Raw genomic sequence first — 22,810 nt, 5'->3', positions numbered from 1 at the left:
CGTTATGCTTGGCCTCCCAGGTCCCCAGACCTCAGTCAGTGCGATTATTGGCTTTGGGGTTACCTGAAGTCGCAAGTGTATCGTGATCGACCGACATCTCTAGGGATGCTGAAAGACAACATCCGACGGCAATGCCTCACCATAACTCCGGACATGCTTTACAGTGCTGTTCACAACATTATTCCTCGACTATAGGTATTGTTGAGGAATGATGGTGGACATATTGAGCATTTCCTGTAAAGAACATCATCTTTGCTTTGTCTTACTTTGTTATGCAAATTATTGCTATTCTGATCAGATGAAGCGCCATCTGTTGTACATTTTTTGAACGTTTGTAATTTTTTTTTTATTCTAATAAAACCCCATGTCATTCCTAGCATGTGTTAATTTGTGCCTCTCTATCTACATTATTACGTGATTTATTCAGTTTTCAAATTTATACTGACTTTTTGATCACCTGGTATGTACAGATTCATCCAAAACTTTATGGTCAAAACTATGCAGATGCTTGAGAATACAAAACTGAGTACTCTGAGGTAAACAGTAATGGTCACATATGCCTCTCAACAATTTCAGGTAACAGCAACAGTTCAAAGTGACGACCTCTCCATTGATGGATGCTTATTTATTCATGTTCCCTACACGATTCAACATCATCTCGTCCAGTTACATTTTGCGAACAGTTCTTTATTCAGAGTCGTGACTAACACTCTGTGGCGTGAACTACACTGTTTCTTGAACATTTATGTCCATAGCAACATATATGTTCATCAGTTATACTCTTAAGTTGAGGGGAAATATTTACAAACATTCAAAACCTGCTCTCTGCAATTCAAAATTCACATAAAGGGTCTTGCAGTTTTACTAAATCAACTGTTAGAAACTGAAACAAATGTTAATGATTTAGGCATTCTGATTAGATGAGCTGGTCCCGCCTATGTGAAATATACAGGGTGTCCATGGACGAGTGGTCAGCATTTGGAGATACAGGGTGCACTCTGCCTTATGAGGCCAACTGAGGAGCTACTGGATTTTGAAGTAGTGGCTTTGGTCACGAAAACTGACAACTGCCAGGAGAATGGTATGCAGACCACAAGCCATAAATATCCACATCCAGCTATGCTTATTGACTGAGGATGACATGGCGGTCGGTCAGTACCATTGGGCTTCCTGAGACCTGTTTGGGCGGAATTTAGTGCAGTTGTATGTGCTATTAAAATGGTTTCTGAGGCAGAACACATATGATGGACATTGTTGCTTATTTTCTGTATTATTCAGTACACTGTTAGGTTTACAAATGTACGGCAGTGAATAATAGCACAGATCAGCATACAACAAGATGACTTTTACTCACTTGCTGTTTATTCTACATCAAGATGCTGCTTTCTAGAGAGTTATAGAAAACCAAACATGCCCAACCCATTTAATTGCCTTTTGTTCTGCAATATATCTCCATAAGGAATCCCATTACTTAAAGAGACAAATTAGTGTTTACTTAAAGATGTTATCTCTATCGTGATGCTAACTCTTAACCTGCTCACTTTAGGTCTGTGATGAAGCACCTTCTGGGTGCATCCAACTGGTCATATAATTGCATACCTCCCTCTATTTGATAGCAGTTTGATAGCAACAGTAAAAAGATGTAATTTGAGAATTTATTTGTGGTTGCTTTGTTTCAGACTATTCTCAGCAGTACAACTCACATTAAAAAATCTATAAGTTACAAGTTTGTAGAACCATGGCTTGGACAAGGACTTCTTACCGCAGATGGTTAGTTACTTTAATACTATTTACTTGTAACATGTCATTTTGTATGGTTTTTACAGGATGTTGAGCAACACCTCAGTTAAAGTAATTTTGTACTTGAAAATAGCACAAGTTGCTTACATGAATCTTGTCACAAAGTTAGATAAGAATAATGAAAAATGAATTTAGTTAAATCTTAATTTGAATATCAAAAGTTAATCTGGAAAAAAAACAAAAATTATATGCAGGACCATTCACTTTACTCATTAAATTTAATCACTTTAAGTACTTACAGAAATATTCACCCTTACACAGTGTGTCTCCACATTTTACAGTGAAAGATAGATTTTGAGTTGTTAAAATGTACAAAATGGATGTTTTAAAGAGCAACATAAATGATCAATTTTTATTACTCCATTTTCTCTTCAACTCCCTTACGCCATACTTAATAACAAGTCCAAAAGTTTAAGATTGTAAGACACAATTTCTGATCAGTGCTTAACTTCAAGAGCACCTTCAATAGCACAACATCAGAGTCTGATGTTGTTCCTTGCAACGTGTAAGTACCAAAGGCTGGAACATTTTTGATTTTTGACTTCAGCATGTCTTCTTGCAATATAATTTCATGGCTTTTAAATTTTCATTCTGCTGAAGACATCCTTAGAGGTGTTGAAACCAAAGTAAACGCAATAAACAATTATTTGAAAGTGGTTGGACCTGTTATTTCTCCCGTGAAAATTGTACTATGGGATCGACCTGGTCAGCCAAAATGGTCACAGAATCCTTGGCAGTAATGCCACTTGCAGAGTAATCATGGGGCTCATAGAGTACCGTGATATGGCTACCCAAATCATCACAAACCACCCTGCCATGTTTCACTTTTGGAATGTAAACTCAGCCAGAAGTTGGAAACTTTGGGAATCAAGATTCATCCAGTCAAATGACTTTTTTCCATTGCTCCATAGCCTAGGTTTTATGGCTACATTTTCCTCTCATGGGCATTTGCATCACAGATGAATAGTTTCCGAATTCCAGCTTGCCCTCCAATTCACAGCCTATGGAGCTCCCTTCATGTTGATTTGGTGCTGACAGTATTTGCAAGAACAGCATTCAGTTCTGTAGTGACTTTTGACTTTTGCAGTCATCATCCTCTTAGTTTTAATCACAATACTCTCCAATGTTCATTTGTCATCATCACTCAACACACACTTTCATCCTCATTGTGACTGATATTTTTCGATTTTCACTGTATACAGTATAAATCTTTGATACAGGGTCTCTTGAAGTGCCAAACACTTCAGCTACCTTGGGTATGGAAGCACCCACCATTAGGGTATGAACAATTTGCTCATGTTTAAATTCACTTAGTTTAGACATAATGACTCACAACTATACAGTGCACTGTTCTGACCATGACTGACACTTGCAATGTGTTGAGCACATTGCATAGGTGCCATTCATTGTTCAACACAACAGTGCAACCTAGAGACTTGGCTAGCATCTGCATTTATGTTCAAACATGCATTCCTTGCAGTGTTTCCTTATTTCTGTCCAGCCCCTGTATTACGTTATTGGCTGGGAGACCCCAAGGGGTATATCAGCTTCCTCTGCACACAACAGCCACTCTTTGTGTGAAAGTTCAGTCTTAGATGTATCCATCTGGTGTTTGTGGCTGTAAAGAGTCTGTCTATAGTATGGTGAAGTGTTCGCGTTTGATGTTGATCAGAGGAGAGAGAGGGTGAAATCCAGTGTCAGCACATATGGTGCTCCTTGCGAATACTAAAGTGATTGCTGGGCTTTAGTCACCATCTGTGTAGATCACCACAAACTGTATCACATGGAGACCGATGACCTCGCAGTTTGGTCTCTTCCCCCAAACAACACAACCAACCGACCTGTATCACATGATCTCACTTCATGAAAATACCTGAGTACCTCAAGTAAAGCCCCACCACATAGGTGTGCTGTAACAGTTTTGGCTAGGTAGATGAACTTATGGTACTGTGGTATTGTGCCTCAATTAATGAAATAAATGACATTTTTGTAAACAGATATCCTTGTGTTGGCATAATAACATCAAATAGCAGTATCCAAGTTTTGGTGAGGAATCAGTGTATAACAGGCTCATCTGCAAATATAAAAGGAATAGAGATTTCTGACTTTAAACAATTGCTGTGATTGGGGATATTCAACCACAAATTGTTCATATCTCAGAGAAGTCGCCATTTAATTGCACCCAGTGTGTGATTATTTCAAATAAATGTAGTCAAAATGCTCTACAAAGCCTATAGATGTTGTACTAAGTGATGTGTATCAAAGACTTGTAGGATGAAACAAGGATTGTCATTAATGGTTTGAGGTTACTGTGACCACTTGATATTTTCACAAATTATGATTATCACGAGATGATGTGAAGGTTACTATTCATTATGGAATTTTGAGAACTGATGCCAGAGCATAGAAGTCTGTGCATGTTGACACGTTAACATGTTAGGTATACTGTAAGTCCCATGAGCCCAACAGTGGCTTTCTTCGTTTGGGTGGAGTCAGTTTCCTGGGCCTGACAGTGTACTTTTCATCTGGGTGAAGTCAATCCATGTGAACTGAGACAGTACTTATCATTCAGACAACATCATTGTATGGGAATCGCGGCAACAGGGTTAAAAAACAAATGTAATTTTAATAAAGATTATTAAAATACTGTGTACAAATATGGGGTTGTGCATGTATTAAAAAACGCAAACCACCTCTTTAGTTAATTTTCAAGCTGCATTGTGCCTGAATGGTTTTTTGTTTGTCTTCTAATGTTCAGAACAATATCAATGCACTTTATACACTTTTCCTTCCTTGTTGTCCACCTAGTGTCTGCTTCTTTGTGTATCAATACTGACTGGAGTTTCTTCATGTGAATGCTGTGACACTATGTCTGCCAACTTTTTCTAAAATATTGTGATTGACACTTTCTGTCCCATCATGTGTTTGAATACATCAAACACATTCACAACAGTGATGTTCAGAAAGAGATTAAATTGTAACTTTTGATCCATTTTATTGTCTTTCTCAGTTGATCTGATCAGAAAGGTGAATGGCAGTTTCTTCCTTATTGTATTCAGTGGCCATTTTTGGTTTTTGTAAACCCCTAGTCTCATTGTTACATTTCCATGTCACTCAAATACATGTGTGAGCCCCCCCCCCCCCAATGAACGATGGACCTTGTCATTGGTGGGGAGGCTTGCGTGCCTCAGCGATACAGATAGCCGTACCATAGGTGCAACCTCAACGGAGGGGTATCTGTTGAGAGGCCAGACAAATGTGTGGTTCCTGAAGAGGGGCATCAGCCTTTTCAGTAGTTGCAGGAGCAACAGTCTGGATGATTGACTGATCTGGCCTTGTAACACTAACCAAAACGGCCTTGCTGTGCTCGTACAGCGAACGGCTGAAAGCAAGGGGAAACTACAGCTGTAATTTTTCCTGAGGGCATGCAGCTTTACTGTATGGTTAAACGATGATGGCGTCCTCTTGGGTAAAATAATACAGAGGTAAAATAGTCCCCCATTCGGATCTTCGGGCAGGGACTACTCAAGAGGACATCATTATCAGGAGATAGAAAACTGGTGTTCTATGGACCGAAGCACGGAATGTCAGATCCCTTAATCACGCAGGTAGGTTAGAAAGTTTAAAAAGGGAAATGGATAGGTTAAAGTTAGATATAGTGGGAAATAGTGAAGTTGAGTGGCAGCAGGAACAAGACTTTTGCTCAGGTGAATACGGGGTTATAAATACAAAATCAAATAGGGGTAATGCAGGAGTAGGTTTAATAATGAATAAAAAAATAGGAGTGCGAGTAAGCTACTACAAACAGCATAGTGTGAACACATTATTGTGACCAAGATAGACATGAAGCCTACGCCTACTACAGTAGTACAAGTTTTTATGACAACTAGCTCTGCAGATGACGAAGAAATTGATGAAATTTATGATGAGATAAAAGCAATTATTCAGATAGTGAAGGGTGACAAAAGTTTAATAGTCATAGGTGACTGGAATTCGATAGTAGGGAGAGAAGGAATCATAGTAGGTTAATATGGATTGGGGGTAAGAAATGAAAGAGGAAGCCGCCTGGTAGAATATTGCACAGAGCATAACTTAATCATAGTTAACACTTGGTTCAAGAATCATGAAATAAGGTTGTATACTTGGAAGAATCCTGAAGATACTAGAAGGTATCAGATAGATCATATAATGGTAAGACAGAGCTTTAGGAACCAGGTTTTAAATTGTAAGACATTTCCAGGGGCAGATGTGGACTCTGACCACAATCTACTGGTTATGAAGAAACTGCAAAAAGGTGGGAATTTAAGGAGATGGGACCTGGATAAACTGAATAATCCAGATGTTGTACAGAGTTTCAGGGAGAGCATAAGGAAACAATGGACAGGAATGGGGGAAAGAAATACAGTAGAAGAAGAATGGGTAGCTTTGAGGGATGAAGTAGTGAAGGCACCAGAGGATCAAATAAGTAAAAAGACGAGGGCTAGTAGAAATCCTTGGATAACACAAGATATATTGAATTTAACTGATGAAAGGAGAAAATATAAAAATGCAGTAAATGAAGCAGGCAAAAAGGAATACAAACGTCTCAAAAATGAGATCGACAAGAAGTGCAAAATGGCTAAGCAGGGATGGCTAGAGGACAAATGTAAGCATGTAGAGGCTTATCTCATTAGGGGTAAGATAGATACTGCCTACAGGAAAATTAAAGAGACCTTTGGAGAAAAGAGAACCACTTGTATGAATATCAACAGCTCAGATGGAAACCCAGTTCTAAGCAAAGAAGGGAAAGCAGAAAGGTGTAAGGAGTATATAGAGGGTCTATACAAGGGCGATGTACTTGAGGACATTATGGAAATGGAAGAGGATGTAGAGGAAGGTGAAACGGGAGATATGATACAGCATGAAGAGTTTGACAGAGCACTGAAAGACCTGCGTCGAAACAAGGCCCTGGGAGTAGACAACATTCCATTAGAACTACTGACAGCCTTGGGAGAGCCCGTCCTGACAGAACTCTACCATCTGGTGAGCAAGATGTATGAGACAGGCGAAATACCCTCAGACTTCAAGAATAATATAATAATTCCAATCCCAAAGAAAGCAGGTGTTGACAGATGTGAAAATTACCAAACTATCAGTTTAATAAGTCACGGCTGCAACATACTAATGCAAATTCTTTACAGATGAATGGAAAAACTGGTAGAAGCCGACCTCGGGGAAGATCAGTTTGGATTCCGTAGAAATATTGGAACACGTGAGGCAATACTGACCGTACGACTTATCTTAGAAGATAGATTAAGGAAAGGCAAACCTACATTTCTAGCTTTTGTAGACTTAGAGAAAGCTTTTGACAATGTTGACTGGAATACTCTCTTTCAAATTCTGAAGGTGGCAGGGATAAAATACAGGGAGCGAAAGGCTATTTACAATTTGTACAGAAACCAGATGGCAGTTATAAGAGTCAAGGGGCATGAAAGGGAAGCAGTGGTTGGGAAGGGAGTGAGACAGGGCTGTAGCCTCTCCCCAATGTTATTCAATCTGTATATTGAGCAAGCAGTAAAGGAAACAAAAGAAAAATTTGGAGTAGGTATTAAAATTCATGGAGAAGAAATAAAAACTTTGAGGTTCACCGACGACATTGTAATTCTGTCAGAGACAGCAAAGGACTTGGAAGAGCAGTTGAACAGAATGGACAGTGTCTTGAAAGGAGGATATAAGATGAACATCAACAAAAGCAAAACAAGGATAATGGAATGTAGTCGAATTAAGTCAGCTGATTCTGAGGGAATCAAATTAGAAAATGAGACACTTAAAGAAGTAAAGGAGTTTTGCTACTTGGGGAGCACAATAACCAATGATGGTCGAAGTAGAGAGGATATAAAATGTAGACTGGCTATGGCAAGGAAAGCATTTCTGAAGAAGAGAAATTTGTTAACATCGAGTACAGATTTAAGTGTAAGGAAGTCGTTTCTGAAAGTATTTGTATGGAGTGTAGCCATGTGTGGAAGTGAAACATGGACGATAAATAGTTTGGTCAAAAAGAGAATAGAAGCTTTCGAAATGTGGTGCTACAGAAGAATGCTGAAGATTAGATGGGTCAATCAGATAACTAATGAGGAGGTATTGAATAGAATTGGGGTGAAGAGGAGTTTGTGGCACAACTTGACTGGAAGAAGGGACTGGTTGGTAGGACATATTCTGTAGCATCAAGGGATCACCAATTTGGTTATTGGAGGGCAGTATGGAGGGTAAAAATCGTAGAGGGAGACCAAGAGATGAATACACTAAACAGATTCAGAAGGATGTAGGTACTGGGAGACGAAGAAGCTTGCACAGCATAGAGTGGCATAGAGAGCTGCATCAAACCAGTCTTAGGACTGAAGACCACAACAACAACAACAACAACAGAAACAACATGTGTGAGGTTCTCAGTAGCATGCGGGACTATCACCTGAACAGAAAGGCCAGTAAAATTGGCTCCACAGACAATGTGTTAAGGTTTATGCAAGAGAATATTAGCATGGAACAAAGACATTTTAAATAGTCATTACATACTGTATTAAAGATCATTTAAAAAAGTTTGTGTGTACATTTCTTTGTATTAACTACTTTTTTAATTTGTTTTCCATTTACATATACACCTACAGTATCACTAATGCTTGCATAAAAGCTAATATCATTTACCATGACAGGCAAATGAGCCTTTTTACTGCATTTCACTCTGTGCTGAGGAATAAAGGTTTTTAAACAAACTTGTTTGACTTTTTCAAGGCTTATTCACTTAAAGATTGAATTTATTTCTTCTTTTTATCTCATTGAGTACCTATATATTTACAAATTGTGGTACTGTAGAGATGCTATCATCTACATATAATACGCATACTGGGACTACCAGTGTAATACATTCCATTTCACTGTATACAGCAGAGCAGGAAGGAACATAGGACACGAGAAATTAAAGACACACTGCACTTGTCACATAGTGATTAGTTGGTTACGTCACTCTGACACAGCCCCTGCCCCACTGTATGGAGCACTGGGGATAAAAGCATATTTGAATTTTACCTTGCGACCAGTCTGTGCACAAATACCTGCGCATGAAAGACACACAACTACACTCGGTGACACAGCTGGTTCTGACACATGTATGTGTTCACGCAGTTGTTGTAACAGCTGCGGAAGCTGTTGCTCATCTGACAGTGGTGAGGGGGCAAGGAATTATGCTGGCATGTGCAAGAGCTTGCCACAAACCATCACAGTGGATGATCACTTAAGATCCACTTTGAAATCCTTGCATATTCTTAATAGCACTAGTGGTAATGTTGGAGTAAAGTATCATTGTGGCACATTAGTGTGGTTTTTGAAGTGTGATGCCTTCTCTCAACTATGCTGTTGCTTTCTGGGTGGTCGCTTGTGATCCAGTGGCACTGGAGCCCGCACCGTTTTGACAGTTCACTGAAAAGGCTGATTCTAATGATTGTCCTTGGACAGTAGTCATTTGAAGAGGGCTGCTGAAATGTAACAACCAGGACTTGATGAATGCCCCAGTGGTTGTCTTAGTGGATGTGACCCTGAACAGAACTGTCTCTGCCTACTGTGTACATCTGTCCACTGCCATGTAGATGTATCTGTAATCTTCAGATAGGAAGGGGCAGCAATCTACTTTGATGTGGGTGTGGGCAAAACTCATTGTTGAAGCTGGAAAATTTCCCACATTTTTGTGTATATTACATCTGATCTTGCAGTGTTGGCACTGTAAGCATTTGCAAGCCTAGGTGCTCACATCCTTCTAGGTAGAAGATTACACGAAATTATGTCATCTGTTTGGCTGTGGCACTGGTTCTGGGTTGTGACAAATTGTGGTTGTTGTCAAAAACTATGTTGAAAGTGAGGTGTGATTTGTGGTTTGTTTGCAGATATTTCGAGTCATATTTTTGCTATGACATCTGGTGGAGGCATAGCTCAGTGGGTAAGTGTTTCAATAACAGTTGAAGTTTTTGATCAGAAAACTGAGCACAAATGAGCTCATTGTAGTCCACAACCAGTGCTAACCCACTTATGCAGGAAAAATAATTGGGTACAATCTTATTGTCACCAGGAATGTGGTGTATGTCAGTTGTACACTAGAAAATGTATTCGATGTGTCTGAGCTGGCATGGAGAACACTTGTCACTGATCTTTTTGAACAATGAAAAATTGGATCTGTGGTCCGTGTAGGTGGTGACAGCATGAGCTTTGATCAGAGGGTGGAAAAGGCAAATGCTTTCATAAATTGCTAAAAGCTCTCTGTCTAAGTTCTCCAACATATTTGATGAAGTAGCAGTTCTTGGGAGAAGAACTCAGTGGTTACAATTGTCCATTCACCTCCATTTTCCTGCATTTATTTATTTCTGTTTATCTTATTGATATTGCTTAAGTTCCTTGTGTATTCTGTATTTACATTGATAACTGTCTCTTCTTTTAATTGGTTGTGTATCACTCTCCATGTTTCATACCTCCTGATGCAGCCTTGTCTAGTAATAATTTTAATTTTATTTTATTTTATCAGTTTTGTTTATTAATAGAAACTGTTATGTAGGCATGCTATTCCTGTTTTGTGCCAAAGCTTTTCCTGCCTACTCCGCTGTTATTTATGTACTGTTCAGTTTTTACTTTTTCATTGCAAAGATTTTACTTACTGTATGTTTCTACTTCAGTCTAGATGTGTTACTTCTCTTCCAATGTTTTCTGCTAACATTTAACTTCTTTGGTGATAATACTCAGTAAATGTCTGAAGATGGCCTTGTAAGCCAAAAACCAGTTAACAATTAAAGTAATACTGTAGAACAAAAGCAAACTGGTGGTTTTCATTTATTTGCCTGAATGTTCTCGTGATGAGACTAAGGTGGTGTGGCATGGGAGCCACATGTGTCTCAGCTGCTGCAGTCTGTAGTTACAATATTTCTAACTGCTGAGCCAGCTTCTTGATGGTGGCATGGAGAGTTCACAGGTCATAGGGAATGAATGATGGTCTTTGGGCAGAGACAGCATCACAGCAAAACAGCAGTGCATTGAGCTAGTGTGAGATGCCTCAGCTAGCCTCAGAATGAGCAGAAATTGTCATGGCAGCCACAGTGATGTGTGAGTTGAGCAAGGTGTATGTTCTATCAACAACTCAAAGCAACTTGCATTATACCTACCCTTCATGAGCAATTAGGGTTAATGTGGCTTTAGGTAGCAATTGTTGTTGCCAAATGTGTAGCAGCAAAGCATCTGAAATGATATTGGCATCAGTTATTCCACATGGCTGTCTCCACAATTCAGATTGTGTATTTTTGCCCCATCTCTCATGGTTCAGGATTTATATGAGTCCTTTATCCACTGCTTTTGTAAAATGAGAAATCAGTGCCATGTTTAGATCATTGTAGCCAAGCTGGAGAGGGGAATCTAATATAATATTTGACACCATTGCAACAGCTCAGTGATCAAGATTATTGATCACTAAGGTAAACTATTGAAAATCATCACTGATTTTCTGTTGAGTGCAAATATTCTCCATTATTGTAGACGAATATCTGGTTGATCAGGCACAAATGGCTGGGTCTGTATTTGAAAATGCAATGCAGAAGGAGCAAGAGTTGAAGAGCAGAAAATCTTTTGCCCTCAAAAGTGGTACTGGGACCAGTGAGAGAACTGGGAGCATGTTCACATTGGGCTTAACATCATATGACACTCCTGTATTACTGTGTGAAACACTGATCTGTGACTGCATCACTGTATCCGATGGCATGAGCGGCGTGGTTCATACCATGATGTTCAGAGTCAGATCAGTGTGTGGTGCAGAATCCAGTGGTTGGAGCACTTGAGATGGGTGCTGTGGAACTTTGGTCTCATTTTTAATATCCTGGACGGCACTGTCAGTGGCGCACAGTAGGTTATGCACAGTAGTCATTGTGGCACATATCTGCGCAAATCATGGCAGATAACATACCCACAAGAATCCAGCTTCTTCTTTGGGGTCACAACTCATGTAGGTACACTATTGTCTACATGTAATATGCGTACATGGACTGACTATGCATAAATTACACAGACATAAAGTACATGTGCATAAACATTGGCATAAAAAGCAGAACAAGAAGCAACAAATGAGAAATTAAAGACATAGAGCACTTGTTACATATTTATTAGTCTATTATGTCACTTCCACAGTACTAAAATATTTTTAATATAGACAGAGACATATGTTAATTTCATAATATATTTTTAGGAAAAATGTCAGTTCTCAGTAGTTGACATGGCACATCTTCTGTTTCTTTTTTCTTTCTGGACAGGTAACCATTGGCGAAAACATCGTAAGATAATCACTCCTACATTTCATTTTAAAATTCTTGAAGAATTTATCAATGTTTTCAACTCAAACGGGGATGTCATGATCGATTTGTGGAAAAAGAAATTAAATGGACCAGCATTTGATATTTATTCTTATGTCAACCTGCTTACCTTGGATATTATAAATGGTAAGTCATAATGTCTACATGACATTTATATACAAGTTGGAATGAGGACTAGACACTAAATTTATACTTATTTCTCGTGATTTTCAGAAACAGCAATGGGAGTAAGTTTCAATGCACAGATCAACAGCGACTCTGAATACGTCCATGCTGTTCGAAGGTAAGGCACATAACTGTCATCAATCTGCAAACACTGTTCACTTACAGTCCTGATAATGACAAGCACTTGGCAAAGTTTAAGTTCCATGTTTATAAAAGTATTTTCATAATTTCATGTTAATTTAGCATTTAATGAGTGTTCTTTCATCATAAATTAATATTTCATTATAGGTCTTTGAGCACTGTATGGGTTATGAATTGGTGTTCTTTGACAAACATCAGTTTAAGACTGTCATACAATCAACTATGGGTATCAGAGTACAAAGTACAGAATGGAAATTAGTTGCTGTGAGAGTGTTTTGGTTATTCAGTGCAGTAGTTTAGACAATTTATAGAATACATGTGCTGACTGTAAATGAATTCCTATTGACAAGTTTTGGGTACCTAACCCAGTAACTTAGACTTTACACATGTAGAGAATGGCAGTTAATTCCTATCACAGTGTTTCACATATGTGGCACAGTGATGCAGAAATTTTATTCAAGACTAGTACCTAAGGTGTGCTGTTTTCTTGTTAGTCATGGCCCGAGTGGGCACTTTGCTTAATGAAAATTTTCAAAATGTATTGCAGAGCAAAAGTGAGCAAAGCCATTACATTGTTATTTGAATAAATTCACTAAAGTGAATGGAACCACTGGGGATGAAGTCAGTTAAATATAGTGACAAGAAATGATGTCAATGAAATCAACTCATAATTTTTTTCATTTGTCATGACATATTCATTACACTGCAGGTTTAAGAGTTACAGATGAATTTCACTGTTATCATTTCATCGATTCAGTATTCATTGGTGCTATTATAGTTTTATTTCAATGGGTTTAATTAAGATGGTGAATATTCAACTGGTAGCTTTCATTGTTAGAGCTGTTTCTCTGGTGGTGCTATGGCTGAAGGAAGAACCTCAATCATTTTTTTCACTAAACAGAAGGAACATAAAAATGATGTAAAATGTTTGAATTTGTCATTAATGTGTGTTCAGATGATGTGATTGGTTAAGACATGTGCTTACAAACTGCAAGGGCTATTAGCATGAATCCTGATCCAGCACCAATTTTCATTTATCATTATAAATGTACTACATCAGATTTTGTATCACACTGTCATAAATGATAAGGAAAATTGTATATCTTGAATTGTGAACACAATTCTAGTGAGCAGATATTTTCATTTGACCTTGGAGAGATAAAATTCCTCATGACTGACTGAACATATTTCCAGCTGACATGGTCTTGTAGTGAATGTATGAAATGTGACCATTCCCAAAAAACTTTGGAGTTACACTTCCTTCATCACATTATGACACACCTTTTGGCAAGTAAGGAAACATTATCTTCTGAAAAATTCAAACACCTGGTACAACTGAACTGGTTGATTTGTTAGTTTTTTGCTCCTACATCATTATCTGCAAATAATACTAAAATTTTATTTAGATACTTTTGTAATCTAACCATAGTACATTCCTGCTACAGTCAAAGATGAATGAGCAAAATGAAGTTAACTGTGACTCATGAATCAGTGTACATAATGTATTTTCATTAGTGCCTGAAGTTCCATCATAAATCTTTCATTGTAATTTTTAAAAAGTTATTCAGTGATAAGGATGAAGAAAATGCACCCACTTAGCCTTCAACTCATATGCTATTACTATGGATGTGACAATGACAGACCAAAATGTGAGCATAAGCTTTTATGGATTTTGTCAGTTTCAGTAAAATTGTACTTATGTGACTGTTTTGTTGTTTTATGGTAACTGAACAATGTTTTTCACACTGTTTCAAGAGACTTTAATCATTCTGCCACATTTTCTAGTGCACCAGTGTAGTCACAGAGCTTACATTTTAATATTTCATCCTATGCCCAATACTACTAGTAAGAAACAGCTTTTGATTGTGTAAAAGGACTGAAAAATAGGCACCTAATTCATTTTAAAATTACATACACAGTTCATCCTTCCATGAAGTACTCAGAATGTTTTAAGGAAAACATGTGGTCGCATTTTAACTGAAAAATTTATGATATAAAATGCTAAGAATATGTATCAGAAATAAAAAATGAAAATAGAGGTAGGCACATACTTTGAAATAATGACTTCATTAATGGTACTACCACCACAACACTACAATTGTATATTTTAAGTTTGTCTTAATTAATGAAAAAAAATATATTGGATATTTTGCCAATTAATAAGCTATGTCTACTACTTGGCTTATGAGAGCATAAAATTTAACAGCTAACTTAATTGGTGTGTTTTACATCTATAGATTTAAACTGGGCTTAACTGAACCCATGTAAGTAGGCTCTCAAGATTAATGCAGTGTATCAAAACTAGACATATTTGTCAGAGGGAGTAATGCACAGTCCTTAAAAGTAGAAGAAAAGTTTACTTTCCATCTGTCAATCACTGCTTTAAGTGTTTTAAATTGACCAGTTTTGGACAGTGTTGCCCATCTTAAAATCATTTGTAGTAGTTAAAGGGTAGCCAGTCTTAACCCTACAGTAGCCACACATGGTTTCATTTGGACTAGAGCAGCAGTGGTGGAATGGTCAAAAATTGCAGACTGACAGTCCCACATGAGCAATGGTGTTCAATATAATTTTCATTGTTGCCTTTAGGAGAAATAATAAAAGGGAAGCCATTATAGCCATATTATAGTTAATTCTGAAGGGATTTGTTATTATTACAATATTGCTTTGTATTAGATCATTGTCTTGTTAAGTATAGGTTAGTTAATTATTATGTTTATATATTTTTGTGGAATGCAATTGTTGTTTCCATTTGTGAAGAGAAGTATGCATATAGAAGATTCAAATGTGTTTGCCTTCGGAAAATCTTGCATATAATCTTAAGGAAGGCAAAACTGTTGTACCTGTGTCGTGTCTGCACCATGATGACAGTGTTGATGAAGAGACAAACAAAGTAGAAATAATAGTCATGTACAACAAGGCAAATGTTGTAGACATGTGTGGCAAATTATGTGCTGTCTACAGTTATGCAAGACACACTTTCAGATGGCCTGTGGTCATATTTTATTCCCTATTGAATGTTGGAAGTATCAGTTCCTTAATAACTCATGCTGCCAACAACCCATGCAGCTGCACTTGACAAAGAGATTTTCTGCACCTATTATCTCATCAATTTGTTCCAGAACATGTGTGAGTCCAAACTTCCATTAAAATTTCAACATCATAAATTATGTATTCACAATTCAGTAGTCAATGTTTACTCGTAAATCTAGTGATAGTCTACTGTGACGACTTGTGGTATGAAACATGGCACAATTATGGCAGTGTTAACAGTACTACTAGTTTTACTGTCATATACTTTGTAACTATGAGAAATAATCTGAAGATGGATGACACTACCCAGTCCTGGAAAGTATGAAATGAAAAAAGTAGCAATTGACAGACAGAAAATAAATCTGTTTTCTAAGAACAAGATGATTTTTATTAACAATGTGCAATATATTCTAGTTAGGACAGTTAAGTCACTTTCACAGATTTATATTCTTTTTAATAAGCTTCATTTTCTTGGTTTTTAAAATTATCTTATTTTAATTTATTTTTGTTCTAGTGCTTCAGATATTACTCTTCAGCGGACATTTAGACCTTGGCTTTTTCCTGATTTTCTGTTTAACTTGAGCAGCCTTGGGAAAGAATGGAGAAAACATTTACATGTTATGAAGACTACTACACAAACAGTAAGTTTTTAAGAACTCAAAAGGCCATTCGCATGATTTGATTCAATTTGGAAGAGGATACTGACATGGTAAAGCAATAAACTTACTCCCTCCACTGATCATAAGTGCAGTGTACGGTAATAGCTATAGCAGTAACTGCTGCTACCTAATATTATCTGAAGGTGTTTTGTAATAATGATATATTTTTCTTGAAAATATGATAACATGAAGAGATTGAATTCATGGCTGTTGTGAGCTGCATTTCTGTTCTGAAGATTTTATTTATTAACATTGTTGTTGTGGTCTTATTCATATTTTGAAGATAAAGAACTGATTTCATCTTTTGATAAAATCAGTATCAATGGCTCTGGTATTTTAATAATGTGCTTTGTTATGGAGGTATTGTGTTCATGTTGTGACTGTATTAAAGATGGTTCTGGAGCAGTTTATTCACCTAAAAGTTGTGCATATTTTAATGTGTATGTATATTGCAAACTTAACACTAAATATCATTTATTTGTGTACCAGTATGTATTACGCTTCACTTGATATGCTGAAATACTTAGTTATGATTTACTCCATTTCTTACAGTTTTATCTAAGGTAATTGGCTTTAAAGAGGCACAATTTGATCACAGTGTTTATTCTCACAGGAATTACTCTAAGCATGAGTTGTACTATTTTATCTTATTTAGGTACTAGCAGTGAAACTAGGCATCCTTTCTTTCTTTCTTTCACTAGTGCCATGTCCCGCACTGACGCAGGGTCGGCATTGTTAGGAACGGATTAGGCAAGGTTAGGATGAAGGGGTGGCCAGATGCCCTTCCTGCCTCCACCCCGTACCCCCTGAGACGGAATTAGTGTACCCCAGCTGTCTGCGTCAAGTGTAATTCATGGAATAGTGCGAACGTGTTCAGATGTCGGCGAGTCATGTAACTGAGGCAGAATGTGGGGACCAGTCTGGTATTCACCTAGCGGGATGTGGAAAACCGCCTAAAAACCACATCCAGGCTGGCCGGCACACTGGCCCTCGTTGTTAATCCGCCGGGCAGATTCGATCCAGGGCCGGTGCACCTACCCGAGTCCAGGAAGCAGCACGTTAGCACTCACAGCTATCCTGGCAGGTAGCAGTGAAACTTGGCATCCCCCAGATGCTTATTTATCACCATGAGTTTGCTTCCATACCACGCAGTGTCTGGCATCATGCTTAATGTTTTTGACATCACATCTTCTGAACTATGTGTTGTACAATGATTAATTTTGTAGATACATTCTGTGGCATATGTGGAAACTGTCTGCAAAATGTGTTGTAAATGGAGGTAATACCAAACAAGTAATAACTTAAAATGTCATGCGTGATGCAGAAGTTATTCACACACAGCATTGTTTAAGACATCATATCTCCTGAACTATATGCCATACAATAGTATAATTTTGCACTTACATTGAGTTTTATATGTGTATACTGTCTGTAAAATGTCTCATGAACACAGGTAATAGTAAAGAAGTAATAAATTACCATACCATGCCCCATGCGGAAGTTTTACTGCATGAACAGTGGAGAAATTGTGGGCAATAAACATTTTTTCTTTCATCAGCATGTAAGGGGGGTGGCAGCAAGAAAAATTCATAAAGACTTGAAATTCTGTGTAAGATTTGTTGCAAGTCACTAGGTGTTCTCATTCTCAAATACTGGATGAATAAACTAGGATTGAAGTTAGGTAATCAGGCCATCGCATATGGAAATTCAATCAGCCTACCAGAGATGCTGTCACCAAATGTGATCTTTGTTTAGTTTCCTAAAACCAAACAAGAGAGTGATACAAAAATTGGATATGGGATGGCAGTAAAGATCGAACCTGAACCAAAGGCTGAGCAGTCTCATGTGGTATCATCCATGCTATGACATCAACTGACACTAAATGTGTCTGGTGGGCCACTTTAATTTGCACATGCAATGGCCTGATTGACTATTTTCAGCGCTAATTAACTCAGAAATGGTGCAGTCTATGGAATTTTTTCTTATCAATTATTTTTCACTACACCCTACCCTGCAACATCTTTACAAGCTTTTCAGACTGTTTCTGACCACCCTGTACATGTCTATAGCATGAAGTTATTATTACAGTCTCACTTTTTGTCTCTGGTATAATAGTTTCATGTTCATTTGTCTGATTGACTTCACTGTGAGAAGTACTGCAGTGTAAATAACTTTGCACCAGAGTGTATATTGAACAGCATTTGAAATAACATTAATGTTGACCAGTGTTACAGAAATTAGTTTCAGAATCTTGATGAAGACTAGGTCCACAGTCATTGTGAAATCTTTGAATGAAGTCATTCTGCTTTAAGCTGTTGAAATGTTACTTATTGCATTAAATAATATTGTAACAGGCTAAAGTGGAATGACTTCACTAAAAAATTCACTAATTTCAGAACTAACAGGTATAAGTCATTTGCTTTTGTTTCACGTACAGAGAGTAATGATGTATCTTTACTTTCGTAATAAATGTAGGTCTATTACTGCAGAAAATCTTAGTTATTAGTTATTATTGTTATCCGAAGTAATTATGCTTTTACACAACTTAATATTAGGGCCTTTTTTTCAATTAATGGGATATGTTTAATTTTGCAGATAATACAAAATAAAAAATTACAGATGTCTACTGAACAGGGGAAGAGTGGAAACCCAAATAATAATGATAATGATGTTGGTAAGTATCTTTCATTCTTCTCAAGTTTTCAAGTTTGTTTTAAAATCATTAACTTGCCATGAAGTCTCTAAAGTGTCTAAGGTACGTACCATAAGATTACTTGCATTATATCTTGAATAGATTATGATTTTATGACTATAGTAAGACTAACCATAATGCTTGACAAAATTTGATGTGTTTATATGAAACAATAAATCAGCCATAATGTGTTGAATTTACCTAATGAACTGTATGTTTCTTATTCTGAATAGGACAGGTTGCTAAGGCTACAGAACATATTGATATACTGAATAATGTTCTGAATTAGTGGCACAGTATCATTTAATCTTTCAAGCCTTAAAGAGTTAAAATTCACTACCCTTCTATCAAGCAATTTCAAACAGCAAGGTTGAATCACTGATTACTGTCTCTGTACACCCACATCATAGTTGCAAATATTTCCCCCCATCTCAAGTGAAGATATTATGTTTGGTAATAATTAGCACACCTTTACTGTACTAGTTTAAGAAAATATATTTATTGGAACACTATTAGTTTCCTATAAGGTATTTTAGTTTCTAAATACAAAACAAATTTATAACAAATACTCAAATAAACTAACTCCAGTCAAACAGACCTAGGAAGCTCAACAGTAGTGATTGATGGTCATGTCATCTTCAGCCCTAGGTGTCACTTGACATGGATATGCAGGGGACATGTGGTCAGCACACTGCTCTCCTGGCTGTTGTCAGTTTTCATGACTGGAGCTGCTACTTTTCAATCATGTAGCTCCTCAATTGGCCTCACAGGGGCTGTGTGCACCCCACTTGCCAACAGAGCTTGGCAGACCCAGATAGTCACCCATCCAAACTGAACAGTGCTTAACTTTGGTGATCTGATGGGAACTGATGTTACCACTGTGGCAAAGCTGTTGACATATAACAAATACTCAAATCTGTAACATAGGTGAGAAATTTAGAGCAAGCATTCATATCACAGTTAACTGTTATATTCAGTTTTCCTGGGAATTTATAGAATTAGGCTAACACCTAATGTCCATATTTCTCGAGTAAAATATTTAAATAGTCATACTTCAGCTAGATTATTTTAGATGCATAATTTCAGATGAGCTTCTAAAACTGTGGCAGTAGTTAGCACATTCTGGAGTCAGGGTCCAACTGTTACTTGTTACACACGTGCTGTGCAGCATATAAAGTATTGGGCTTTTTCTGTGTTTTCTTACTATCACACTTCTTACAGTCCATGTATGTTTTTCTATTTGAGAGGTGTAACTGCAAAGAGTACATCAGATAATCAGTAGAATAGTTGTCATTTTTTCTGAACAGCCAGTTGCACAGCTCATTAAGGCATCAGTCTCCATTGGTGACACATCAGGAGGGTAGTAAGTTGCATAATTAGGTATCTCTGGGTGCTTTCATAGATTACTTTGTAAGTTACTCATGTTGAGATGGATAGGATGTATGTGTGTTGGGTTGCAGATGCAAAAGGAGCTGGCCACAGTTTGTGGACAGTTGAAGGCACTTTCGGCTGTGGTCAGCTATCTTCAGGCTGCTGCCTTAGAGTGTAGTGGTGGTGGAGAATCTGGGGTACTTCATGGAACATTTCGGGTGTCACTTGTTTCACTAACAAGTCCCCTTCCATTGTATCCAATGCAGCAGATCTGCCCTCACCACAGGGTGAATGGTGGGTGGTGATACATTACCATCGTTCTAGGCAGAGGGTCAGTGTGGAGGCAGGCTGGCTCGCTGGCCTTGCCCATTCTCCCTGTGAGTGGACAGGTGGCCACTCCTTCAACAGGGTCTGAGCAGGCATAAGGAGGGGGGGGGGGGGGGGGAGGAGTTTGCTAGTTATCAGGACCTCCAATGTTAGGCCCATTATGGAGTCTCTTAGGGAAATGGCACTCAGGGCCAGAAACAAAGCCAGTGTGCACTTGGTATGTCTGTCAGGGGAAGCCTCACTTGAGATCTGGAGGTGGCCTTGCATGTAGCTATCGATCATGAAGGGTGTAGTCAGCTGCAAGTTGTTGCTCCTGTCAGCACCAATGATGCCCAGTGCTTGGGTTATGATACTATACTCAGGCCATATATGTGGCAGAAGGACACTTCTGCCTGTACACCTGTAAGAACATATGGTGACATGAACTGCTGCAAGTCTGTTGAAATATAATGAAAATTTCCTGAAGATGGCTATTTATAGCCAGAATCTTAGTTTGCAAGAATAATGAAAGCTAATGGGATAGTGACTGAATTCTGTGAGCCTCTCCTTCCTTATAGTCTTTGGTTGATGTGCACATCAGTTCCTGATGGAGTCAAAGCTGGTTAAATTACTCATGCTCAAATTAATCTTGGGACTGAGAGCTGGCTGAAGTGCGAAGTAGATAACTCTGAAATACTTAGCGAGTCATGGAATGTATTTCAGAAAAGCAGATTAGACACCACAGGAGGAGGGGGGTGTTCATTGCAATTGACAATAATATTGTCTTTATTGAGGTCAAATTTGAGTGTGACAATGAAGTTATCTGAATGCATACAACAGGTCTAGGTGAAATGAAGTTAACTGGATGCTTGTACCAGCCATCTAATTCCACTCTGTCAGCTTTAGAGTAATTCAAAGAAAGTCCAGTCAGGAGCACAAAAATATCTTTGATCCTGCAATATTAGTGAGAGGTGATTTTAACTTAGCATGTATAGACTGGAACAACTATGGATTCACTGCAGATTGTACAGACAGACAGTCTTGCAAAGTACTTTAGGATGGAGTTTTCTAAAAACTGTCTTCAGCAGCTAGTTTAACAGCCCACATGCAATGGAAATATTTTAGACCTTGTAGCTACAGACAGACCTTACCTTATCAATGGTGTCAGTATGGGCACAGGGATTAGTGAACATGATGTCATCACAGAAAAATGGTTACCCAAGTAAGTAAATCAATCAGTGAGGCTAGGACAGTATTAATGCTGGTAAGAGAAGATAATCAGTTGTTAGCATCCCACTAAGACAATAATTAGACATCAGTAAGTTACAGTATTATGGATGCAGAGATTAATTATTAAGGGCAAATTTTAAATTGATTATAAATTGTGCTCTGGAAAAGTATGTGCTGAGTAAGTGGATTAAGGATGGAAAAGACTAACAACTGTAGTTTAACAACAAAATTCAGAAAATGCCGAGGAAGCAAAGAATGTTGCACTCTCAATTCAAAAGAGAACATGCAGATGATGCCAGGAAAAAGTTAGTAAAGTTTCATGCTTCTGTAAAAAGATCAATGTACAAAGCATACAACTACTACCACCATCAGACTTTAGCAAAAGATCTTTCCAAGAACCCTAGAAAGTTATGGTTCTATGTTAAATTACTTAGTAGGTCAAAGGCTTCACTGACCAGTCTGGTGTGGCAGAAGAAGATAGAAAGAGGAAAGCTGAAGTTTCAAATTTCGTGTTTAAGAAACAGCTCACACAAGAGAATCATACAAACATACCATCATTTAAACATCATACAGACTCCCATATAGAGGACACAGTAAAAGACATCCCTGGCTTAGAAAAACAACTGAAAGAGTTGAAACTAATAAGTTGCCAGATCCAGATGGCGTCGCAATTCTGTTTTACAAAGAGTGCTCTGCAGCACTCAACCTTTACTTAGCTTTCATTTATCATGAATCTGCTGCCCAGTACTAAGACCCAAGGAACAGGAAAACGCATGTGTAGGTCCTATATATAAGAAGGGTAAAAGAGTGGACCCACTAAATTACAGATAAATATTCTTAACATGGGTTTGCTATAGAGTTCTTGGATGTATTCTCAGGTTGAATATAATAAATTTTCGTGGGACAGGAGAGCTTCAGTCCACAAATAACCATGGTTTTGGAAAGCACCACTCATACAAAACTCAGCCTGCCCTTTCCTCACATGATATCCTATGAACCATAGATGCAGGGCAATAGGAAGAAGTCAAATTTCTAGATTTCTG

General features: G+C 37.8%; 1 protein-coding gene across 3 annotated transcripts in view; it reads left to right on the top strand.

The window, feature by feature from the left end:
• The window catches only part of LOC126248461 (cytochrome P450 4C1-like), a 269,044-nt gene that overhangs the window by 173,815 nt on the left and 72,419 nt on the right, over window positions 1-22,810 (top strand). For all 3 annotated transcript variants that reach the window (XM_049949466.1, XM_049949464.1, XM_049949465.1), the window contains 5 exons: window positions 1,680-1,770; window positions 12,111-12,296; window positions 12,384-12,453; window positions 16,024-16,150; window positions 18,764-18,842. In XM_049949466.1, the coding sequence (XP_049805423.1) occupies window positions 1,680-1,770; window positions 12,111-12,296; window positions 12,384-12,453; window positions 16,024-16,150; window positions 18,764-18,842 (553 nt within the window). The remainder of the gene's footprint in view (window positions 1-1,679; window positions 1,771-12,110; window positions 12,297-12,383; window positions 12,454-16,023; window positions 16,151-18,763; window positions 18,843-22,810) is intronic.

The sequence above is a fragment of the Schistocerca nitens genome, chromosome 3, assembly GCF_023898315.1.
Source record: "Schistocerca nitens isolate TAMUIC-IGC-003100 chromosome 3, iqSchNite1.1, whole genome shotgun sequence".
Lineage (NCBI taxonomy): Eukaryota > Metazoa > Arthropoda > Insecta > Orthoptera > Acrididae > Schistocerca > Schistocerca nitens.
Note: the sequence above shows the minus strand (reverse complement) of the source record. Positions and strands in the feature narration are given on the sequence as shown.